Source organism: Gekko japonicus, unplaced genomic scaffold, assembly GCF_001447785.1.
Source record: "Gekko japonicus isolate JY-2015 unplaced genomic scaffold, Gekko_japonicus_V1.1 scaffold170, whole genome shotgun sequence".
In the NCBI taxonomy this organism is placed as follows: Eukaryota; Metazoa; Chordata; class Lepidosauria; order Squamata; family Gekkonidae; genus Gekko; species Gekko japonicus.
Window position 1 is genome coordinate 1,126,444 of NW_015160212.1, and position 10,673 is coordinate 1,137,116.

General features: G+C 49.3%; 1 protein-coding gene across 1 annotated transcript in view; it reads right to left on the reverse strand.

The window, feature by feature from the left end:
* LOC107109302 (alpha-2-macroglobulin-like) overlaps positions 1 to 10,673 on the reverse strand; it is an 83,409-nt gene that overhangs the window by 69,350 nt on the left and 3,386 nt on the right. Inside the window, exons 2-9 of the mRNA XM_015409902.1 lie at positions 7,432 to 7,615; positions 5,910 to 6,066; positions 5,443 to 5,495; positions 4,686 to 4,706; positions 3,170 to 3,338; positions 2,163 to 2,247; positions 1,432 to 1,558; positions 40 to 154 (exon numbers count right to left, since the gene is read on the reverse strand). Of these exons, the coding sequence (XP_015265388.1) occupies positions 40 to 154; positions 1,432 to 1,558; positions 2,163 to 2,247; positions 3,170 to 3,338; positions 4,686 to 4,706; positions 5,443 to 5,495; positions 5,910 to 6,066; positions 7,432 to 7,615 (911 nt within the window). The remainder of the gene's footprint in view (positions 1 to 39; positions 155 to 1,431; positions 1,559 to 2,162; positions 2,248 to 3,169; positions 3,339 to 4,685; positions 4,707 to 5,442; positions 5,496 to 5,909; positions 6,067 to 7,431; positions 7,616 to 10,673) is intronic.

Below are 10,673 nucleotides of genomic sequence, written 5' to 3' on the forward strand. Positions count from 1 at the left end.
CTGTTCCTTCCCTCTCGCGCAGCCTTGCTTGGTCCATACCTGTGCCTTCTTCTGTGACCTTGGCTGTCACCTTGATGTCCATCTCATATCCCGATCTGGCCAACTGAAATATATTTGTTTTCACCACCTGGGAGAGGCATCCGTGGGCATCCGCCTGCACAAGAACCCAAACAGCATCAAGTCACCCCTGGTTATCTATTTTGTTTTATTCTATTTATATCCCGCCCTCCCCGCGTACCAGGCTCAGGGTTAGGGTTCCGCCATACAAAATCAACAATCACATAAATCGACAAATAACAGTTAAAACCAATTGAAATACACCAAGATTGAATACAAAGTGTAATTCCGATTCTCCCAACCGGAGCCACAATAGATGAGGTCTAACACAAGTTGGGGGTCCAGGTGGTTACTCAGACCTGGGTCGCTGGAGGGGAGGCTCAATAAGGTGTTATTAACAAAAAATAATAAAAACTTTAAACAAACAAAAAAATAAGGTGCAGACGTCCACCGCCTCAGCTAAAAGCCTGGTGGAAGAGCTCCGTCTTGCAGGCCCTGAGGGAACTGTCAAAGGTACCGCAGGGCCTGGAGCTCATATGGGAGCTCATTCCACCAGGTAGGGGCCAGGGCCGAGAAAGCCCTGGCCCTGGTTGAGGCAAGATGGACGTCCCTGGGGCCAGCGACCACCAGGTGATGCTGGTTTGCAGATCATAGTGTCCTATGAGGCTCATGGGGGAGAGGCGGTCTCAAAGGTATGCGGGCCCCTGGCCATATAAGGCTTTGAAGGTAAGGACCAGCACCTTGAAACGGACCCAGTACTCAATATAATGCATTCACTTTCCAAGTCTTGCCTCATCTAAAATAATACAAGGAGTTGTCCGTTTGTCTGTCCGTCTGCTAGGAGCCTGAACATTGGCCGCCAGTTTCAGGATGACTGTGGGAGATGCAATGCCAAACATGAAGGGAATCGGGCCTTCCTAGGGTTGCCTTCCCCCTCATGGGGGCGGGGGCTCCCCCAATTTTGGGACCCCCCAATTTGCTGGCCAGTGGGCGGAACCCCACCCCCAAAGAGCCCCACCACGCCTGACATGCCTGGCATAATGATGTCACCTGGCGGTGATGTCATTGCACTGGGCACATCGTGCAGGGAATGCTCTAGCACTTGGCCAAAAACTATGGTGACCTGCATGCCTCTGAGCATGTACAGAGTGAAATCCTGAAATACTGCAGAAAGTCCTTTTCTCCACCTCCCATCTCCAAGTTTCTCTTTTGATCAAAAAGGAACTGAAATGACACTAGGGTAAAGCACAACCGTAGGGCAAAGAGGTGTGAAGACAGAATAGGAGTGGGAGGGTTGGCCATCACAGAGCCACCGAGTGGCCGTCTTTCTTTCCTCGGGACAAAAAAGGCCGCCGCTTCAGTCTTCAGACTCACCTTGCCACTGAATTCTTCACAGACGCCCTTTGTTGTTCTGCTGGTACTACAGTAGGATCTGTATTCCTCGTAATTCCGGCAGACCTGAACCTTCACCAGGCCAGGGACTGGCTTCCCGTAGGTGTACCTGTGGCAAGACAAGAGTCCATGGCAGTGAGCACAAGAGAATAACAGGTCCAGGGCGAGGCCAAAGGTCAGTGGAGGAAGAACACTCTCGCGGTCTGCAGGCGTCTCATCTTCCATTGCGAGATCAGAATCGCCCCTCACGCTGCCCCCAGATCACTCAAAGTGGCAATTCCTCCAGCCCCCTGAGTGATGACCCTCTTGCAGAAAAGCTGGAATGACGAGGAGTCCAAGGCTGGTAGCTTTTGGGGAGACAGATCTCCCCCCAAATCCGGTGCCTGGGGCAGCGGCCATTGACGTTCCGTGTCGCCAGTCCTGGGTTGGGAAATTCTTGGAGATTTGGGGGTGGAGCCTGGGGAGGGCGGGGCTTGGCCAGCGGAGAGGCCTCATCAGGGTATAAATACCACAGAGCTCACCCTCCAAAGCAGCCATTTTCTCCAAGGGAACTGATCTCTCTTGTCTGGAGATTAGTTGTCATTCCAGGAGATCTCCAGGCCCCACTGGGAGGTTGGCAACCCTCCGGCGAGTGCTTCGCCCCGTGTGAAATTGGCCTCGGAGGGCCCCGGCCTGGTGGGCAAGGAGGAGGAAGGGAGCCCGGCCTCACTCACCTCCCACAGGCGGTGACTTTCAGCTCCCGGTCCTGAATCGTTATGACCTTGGGTACCTTCACTGAGACCTCAAATTTGGGTAGCACTAGAGAGAGGGAAGACATGACAGCACAGAGGGCAGGGCATTAACACGGCTGTCTCCGACGTCTCTGCGATACGGGAAAGACTCCCCTGTCCTCCTCAGAGGGGCAACAAGACTAAACAACGCCAAATCCCCACTAAGGGGAGCCAAAGAACAGAATCACGAGCCGTAGCCATATTAACCTTCAAAGCCTGGCATAGCCTGGGACCGACATATCTGAAGGACTGCCTCTTCTCATATTTGCCCCGAAGAGACTTGCGCTCACAGGATCAACATCTGCTAGTTACTCCAAGCCCGAAGGACATCCACTTAGCCTAGACCAGGGCCAGGTAGGGTTACCAACCCCCCCGGTTTGACAGGGGTTCCCCGCTTTTGGGGGGAAACCTCGCCCCCAAGCCCCAACACCCACAGCCACCCCTCTCCCTTCTCTGCAGGCCAGGTGCCCAATCTCCGCTTGGAGACCGGGCATGCGGGGAAACGCGAGCTCCCTGCACTTAAAGGGGCCCTGCACTTAAAGGGGCCTGAGCGCGCGTTCAGGCGCGCAGGGCAATCGGGCGTGCAGGTGGGGGGGCAGACATCCCCAACGGGACATCATCACATCGGGGATGCCCCGCCCCCTCTGGGAACGCCCCCCAAAGTCCTTCCTTCCAAAAGGATAAATGGGACTACTTTGAGTCCCAAATGTCTCTCCCATAATCTGTCTAGTGTTTTCCGGCCAACTCCTCAGGAACTATGATGGGTGCTAATACAAGCAATCTCATTTTCCCCTGGAGTTGGCTGAAAACACAATACAAAAAAGTATGGGAAAGAGATGTGGAAGAGAAAGGGAAGAGCTGAATATCAACCAGAGCATCAACGGGTATTTCTGCATATCGGCCTTCTTCTTCTCCAGTTTCCCTGGGTCAAGAGGGATATATGATCCTACCATATTCTTCTACATCGAATGTGTGCTCCACGTTGTTCCCGGAGGCCTTCTGTGCCACCACCTTGTAGAGACCTGGGGTAGGCTCAGACGTGAGTGGGAAGGAGAGCCGGGTGAGGCCGTTCTGGAGCTGCACGTCATGCCACTGGATCAGGCGGTTCCTTTTGGGGTCCTGAAATGGACAGCCAGGTTGGAGGGCCAGAACGGAGGACAGCTGCCGGCCCAAATAGCACAGTGGTCCAATAGTCAACCCCCCCCCCAACATGGCCCCCCTCCAGTCAAAGCTCAAAACCATTTCAATGAGTTCATTAATAAGGGAAAAGAAGAGCCCCTCCTTAACGGCCTTCCCGAGCCCTTCACATCTAAAGTTAATGTTTAGAGCCCTTTCCTTCTCTGTCCCTTTTTTCATCCGATGTACCACACCGAAAGCCTATTTGCTCTAGATAATCTGTCTGCCTCTGAGAGACTCCGCTCAAGGACTGTCTCAGCACCAGAGATGTGAATCCTCACGTGAACGACATGGCCGTTGTTGGGAAGGAGATCCAGTGCTGGTGAGACCGCATACGGAGGACCGATGTAACTGGAAGTTTCCGGAATATCACTTTTTTCGGGCCTCAGCCCTGAACTGCTTATGAGGATGGACTCCTGCCATCCAGCCAGCCTTCCATCATGTTGGCCGCAATGGGTTAGTCAATATTTTTTACAAGTCACCTTTGGCAAGTCACCAGAGGGACTCCCAGGGGTTGCGCCACCCACCCATTTCTGAAGGCCACAGTGTTTTCTGATTCAACGCAGGCAGAATCCTAATGGCTTCCACAGCCCTGCACAAAACGGGATAGAACTAAGAAGTTCAAGCAGTTACCACTGGCAAGCTGCTGAAGGATGGGCTGGAATGTTTTGGAGAGGAAGTGATGTAGGCATGTCAGGGACATTGGGTGGTGATGCTCTGATTTTTGGGCAAAACTCTATGGTAGAATTAGCTACAAATCATAGAGTTTTCAAATTGCCCTCCCCAATGATTCCCCTGAACAAGAAGGAGGAGGAGGAGATTGGATTTATATCCCGCCCTTCACTTGGCTGCTTACAATCTCCTTTCCCTTCCTCTCCCCACAACAGACACCCTGTGAAGTAGGTGGGGCTGAGAGAGCTCTTTCGAGAACTGCCCTTTAGAGAGCAGCTCTGAGAGAGAACTTGTAACTGACCCAAGGTCACACCAGCAGCTGCATGTGGAGGAGTGGGGAATCAAACCCGGTTCTCCCAGATTAAAGTCCACGTTCCTAACCACTACAGCAAACTGGCTCTCCCCCCTCACTTGTAGCACCCCCCTCACTTGTAGTGTCCAATTAGGGCCTTCATTTCAGAGCTAAAGTAAGGCCTCAAGAAGTCTTACTTTGGCTAGAGCCTGATGCTGAACAAAGCCTCTGGAACACCCCCCAGTACCAACAAAGACACTTAACTTGTGCCTGTAACACTCCTTCGTCAGAAGTCACCATTGCGGCGAGGGCATTTACCCACTTACCTGGATGTAAACCAAAGGAAACTGTGGAGAGAAAAACAGACCAATAAATCAGAGACAGGCTGTCAAATGATAAATAGAAGCTACTTGAAAGGACCTGGGGGCTCCCTTCAGCCCCTTCCCCCCCCCCCAACTGCATAAGAGTCGCTTCCGTGTGGTAAACAGTCAGTGGCACAGTTTCCCCCATTAATAGGTACCATTGGAGGGATGCCATAAGGCAAAAGTATGCACTCTACACCTGACTACAGGTGTTTGGACTACCATTAGGGTTGCCAACCTCCAGGTGGGGCCTGGAGATCTCCCAGAATCACCACTGATCTCCAGGCTACAGTGCCCCCAGGAGAAAATGGCTGCTTTGGAAGGTGAATTATATGGCACCATAGCCCACTGAGGCAGCTTTTAAAGAAAACTTGATAAAAATATAAGGGACCATAAAAATTGTCCAAATTAGCAAACTATTAAAATCAGAGCACTGAGAACCCAACCAGAGCATAAATGCTGCACAAAACATTTAGCAGTTTAAAAATGAGTCCCATCAAATAGTTCTCAGGTTAGAAGCAGACTATACACACAGTTTTAGCAGATCAACCCCTTAATCAAATGCCTGGCTAAAAAGAAATAAGCACCAACAGCAAGGGTATATTCCACCAGGTGCCACCACTTAAAAAGCCCCGTTTCTAATTTCCATGGATTTTAAAAAAACCTAGCTCAAAAAGTATTTCTGTGAATCGTTTCTGGACACTGCTGTGATGACGCTTACCTTCTCATTCAGGGGAAGGAAACCTTCACTCAGAGAGATGATTCGGAACAGAACTGAAGACAGAAAGAACATTGGTGTAACTTGTCAGCTTTGCACGTCAGTGTCACAGGGCTCAGGGGTTCAGCACATAGAGGCAGAAGGCCCCCGGTTCAAAAAACCCCTGGCACCTGAACTTAAGAGGATTTAAGGAAGGGACCCGTGTGGACATTCTTAGGTTCCTCGTTCTGGTGTCTCTGCACTCTCTGTCTGGTTTAGGTTGCCTCTGGAGGCTAGAAAGCATCCTCGGAGATACGCATCCAGGCATTACCTAAGGAATAGTGAGGCCACCAAGAAAAAGCTCTGAGGAGGATGCAAGTGGGAACTGTGCCACAGGACCAGACTTATCAAAGGACCGGGTTTTGGTTGTTGTTTTTTTAATAGAAAAGGGATGTAAGTGCACCATTTCCCTGCCTGGGCCGCCTGCTTACCTTTCTGCCCGGGCTTGTAGATGGGCTTGTCTGTTTGGACAAAGGCCAGGCTGTCCAGGTTCTTGACCAACACCATTTTTTGGCTTCTGAACGTGTGCGTGGGCCCTTTCACCACCACGCGGAGGACCACCTGTGAGGAAGCGTTCCATTTGGGAACCTGGAGAAGGAAACAGAAGGAAGGAAGGCAGCAAGACTTCAGATCCTTCAGATCCTTGTTTTATGGGCAAAGTTGCTAACGTGGATTTTGTAAGACCAAATGGCCTCTCAGTGTACAGGGCCAATGCATCTCCGTTTCAAAGCCGAAGAGCCAGCGCTGTCCGAAGACGTTTCCGTGGTCATGGGGCCAGCATGACTAAACACCAAGGCGCATGGAATGCTGTTACCTTCCCACCAAAGTGGGACCTATTTATCTACTTGCAATTTCTTGCTTTCAAACTGCTAGGTTGGCAGGAGCTGGAACTAGAGATGGGAGCTCATTCCATCATGCGGCAACTCGGGTCTCGAACTGCTGAACTACTGACCTTCCACAGCCTGCAGTTCAGCGTCTTAACCACTTGAGCCACCGCAGCTCCTTAGGTCATGCCTATAGAGCTACAATTACCCTTCTAATTTGTCTAAGGGGGGAAAGCTATTATGTTTATGAGCAAAACAGTATAACCGAAGTGTCAAGGGGTAACTTAAGGAAATTGCTTTAAATGCTTCTGAACATAAGTGTGCTTATTCATAGATCCAGGTGGGTGGCTGTGTCGGTCCGTAGCAGGTTTGTTCACTAGAATGAAAACTTTTGGGGGGGGGGGGGGGATCTCCCTGAGCCCTGCAGAGAACTTTTGGCCAGTTCCTGTCTACCATTCTTGGGCAAGGTGCTAGAGCGGGTGGTTGTTTCTCAGCTTCAGGGGTCCTTGAAAGAGATGCCAGAGGGAGGAGGGGCGCTCCTAGTCTATTAGAGAGCTTGGAAATCTTTTCCGTGGCTGGCCCGCAACTGGCAGTTCCACGTGGGACTGCACAGAAGCCATGACGATGAACAAAGTTTGAGTCCGGGGGCACCTTTAAGGCCAACAAAGTTTTATTCAACGTATGAGCTTTCGTGTGCAAGCACACTTCCACGGATACAAGTATCTGAGGAAGTGTTTGTGCACACAAAAGCTCATACACTGAATAAAATGTTGTTGGCCACTGGACTCAAACTTTGTTCTGTGCTTATTCATGTTATATGTTCCTCACGCTAACAATTCATAGACAAATTCATAGATACTAGAATACAATAATACACTCGATTGCCAGTGGAAGGAACCTGGCAATGCCCAATATCATGACATAAAATTACAGGAGACGTCTTGAACATACTTCAGACATGGGGCTGCCTTGAGTTCCTATAAGGTACAAAGGCAGCTAATAAATGATTTAAATAAATAAATGAACAATCAGTTGAGCCCACTGAGTGTCTGCATGGAGATGCTGACTTTTCTTGGCCAATTATCAGGTGATTTCAGATATGAACGGAAGCTGAAAGGGTGCTACTAACTGTGAATGGAATACACCCAAAGAAGTCCTTCTCTGACACCACATTCTGGATCAGGCTCCTGTTCTGTGCTTCATATTCCAAAGTGGCACTCAAAGTAACGGTCTCATTCAAGTGGCTCAAATGGATGCAGATCCTCTCAGAGGTCCCAGCGTGGATCAGGAAAGGCACCATCACTAAGTATTGTCTGCGAAAGAAGACAGACTCTCATCAGAAGTTTAGGGAATGGGCAATTTTTGCTGTGGTACGTTAAGAACAAGTATATGACTTGGGTTGCCAGAGGTATATGACTTGGGTTGCCACCAGCCTCTGCCCCCAGCTGCCAAACAGCTGTCCAGAGAGGGGAACTTACCAGTAGAAAGAAGAAGATCTAGGCCATGTTGCCGGCACCAAACAGGAAGTGATATCATCATGCCAGAGACTTCAAGGCAACACTCTGGTATTTGGGCAGAAACTCTATGGTAAAACTGGCTTCTACCATAGAGTTTTGTCCAAATACTAGAGTGTCAGCCAGAAGTCACTGGCCTGATGGTGTCACGTCCTGTGTGATGCCGGCAACATGGCCTTGGTCATCTTCTTTCTACTGGTAAATCGTCCCCTCCCTCATCTCCTGCCAGTTGTCAGGAGGAACCGGGCAACCCTAGCATGACCTACAAAATTTAAGATAATAATCCCACAGTTATTTTCTTTCCTTAAATGAAAGAGCAAATAAAGATCACCAAGATTGGAATCTGGTGACTTTTATTTTATTTAGAGATTACATTCGTTCAACTTTTGTCTCTAAGTGAATAGGATCCACACCCTGACCTGGATGGCCAAGGCTAACCCAATCTCATCAGATCTCAGAAGCTAAGCAGGGCCTGCTTAGTATTTGGATGGGAGACCACTAATGGAGTCCAGGGTCACTACACTACAACCTCTGAACGTCTATTGTTTTGGAAACCCTATGGGGTCACTATAAATCAGCTGTGAATTGATGGCACTGTTCACCACCAAATAGGATCCTCATGTTTATATAGGGCTTCAAAAACCTACCACTCCTGTTTAAACAACTGTGAGGGGGGTGGGTGAAATGCAGGTATTTGTAGCCTTTGGAAAGAAAGGACTCTCCCAATCTACTATCTCACTACCGTCATTAGAAACATTTTATGGAGAGCTCAGTAAGAGGAACCCTCGGGCTAAGGTAGCACAGAAACTTCTCACATGAATTGCAGTGCAGTTCTAGAACCATAGACGTAAATATGGAGAGGAATAGCTGTGCTACTTTCAGAGCCACACGAAAAAGGAAATTCTGCCCCTTATGCACAATGTTCTAAAGAGAACCTGTGTGCGCGTACATTCGTGGTAGCATTTCTACCTCTTTCCTGACCTACACGCTTTTGTTGGACTGTGCGCATAGGTCTTGGATATGTATGCACATATTAGTGTGATCAGGAACCCTGAAAAAGCAGCCCTTCTTCCTAGACACATAGGGTGCGGTCCGCTTTCAGCCCGCCTCAGAAATGGATTTTATCTGCACAATCACACGGTCAACTTCTGCCTCCCGTCCCTAGCCATTGCTTTCTGGCTCAAAACCACTTTAACCCGGAGTATTTTGATACCGGGTCCCCAAGTGGTGTTTTCCTGATTCTTCGGTTCCAACTGCACTTTTCTGACTTCTGATAGCTCCTCCGGTCTCAAGCCACTTCCGGTTTAAACCCCCTCCCCACTCAAAAACTGCCCAAGGCTTCCGCTTTTTGCCCACCATTTTTTTAAAGCATTGACAATGTGCGCATAGGAGGAGCTCCGCCACCGCGTTATTAAAAACAATGTTTAAATGTTGCCTAGTTTTAGCGTTTAGATGAGTTCGGGATCTCACGGAGGCCATTTTCGGGGTAAACGTTTAAAGGGAAGTGTTCCTTTAAAGTTTAAAGGGAAGTGTTACAGCAGTCAGGTTGAAGTGGAAATCGCTGTTCTGCACACGCGCGAAAAGTTTAGTTCTACAGATGGCTGCCTGTGTGCATGCCCAAAATGAGAGACAGAGAAAAACAACACCAACGCACGCTCCTATGTGTGGACGGCGGGGAGCGATATGGCTGTGCAGCGATCTGGAGCAAGGAGGTGAGTGTGATCGCTATTCTCCAGGTTAAAAAAGACCACATCAGGGCCGGAGCAATTTAAACCGCTCCCAGCACGCCATATGACTGCACCCATATACTGACTTTGTGTGGCGGCTATGGGGTGAGAGAAGGTGGGAAGGCTTAGAGGCGACTGCCTTCTGGACTGAAGAATATCCAATCCCCACACTCTGATCTCTCCTATAGATTTAGTTTTGCCAGGTCCCCTCGTTGTGCTGACAGGGGTATTTGGGGGGTGTTCTGGGACGTCCCCGATGTGATGATGCCACCCGGAAGTGACATCATCATGCTGGGGATGTTGCGCAGGGAAACTCTGGTTTGAGGGGGGAAACTCTATGGTAAAACCGGCTTAAAACCATAGAGTTTTGCCCTCAAACCAGAGTGTCCCCACATTACGTCCCTGGCATGATGATGTCACTTCTGGGTGACATCATCCAGTCAGGGATGTCATGAGGGGATGTGGCTGTTTGAGGGTGGGGTTTCCCCAGCAGCCAGCTGGCCAGTGGTGGGCAGGAGCCCCCCAGACCAGGAGAACCCTCGCCCTGACCTGGGGACTGGCAAACCTATATAGATTCTTTATACCCCAACCACCCACAATCAAATAAAAAGGGGGATAAAAGCTTTAAATAAAAGATAGCGTGTAAGCTATGTGATCCCTAAAGAGACCAAGGCTGTACTTATTTGTGAGGTAAACAGAGATTAAATTTTCTTAGATATTTGACTCGACAGACAAGATCCAGATGGAGATGAACAACAAAGGTTTATTTGACAGAAAATAAATTGTTTTAGGGTAACTGTTATTTATGGAAGACGTTAATATAAGAAGTAAAACTGGCTCTCAAGTAAATAATCCCTGAAGGCAGATTTGACTCCTCATTCTCCACAGTCAGGTTACCTCAGCAGGTTCAAGGCTGCCCTGTTCCCACACAGAGCATTTTCCCACAGAACCTACGCACACCAGTTAGGAATGATGGGCCCTTAACAGGGTACCTATTTGTCACACTTAAAATAAACTTTCTTCCCTAAACTTACCCCTAACTTCAAAAACCCAAATAAAACCCTGGCTAATCCGATGCTCCTTTCCAGAGCCACAAAACCCCTGTCCAAAATGGGGGGGGGGGGGTTTGT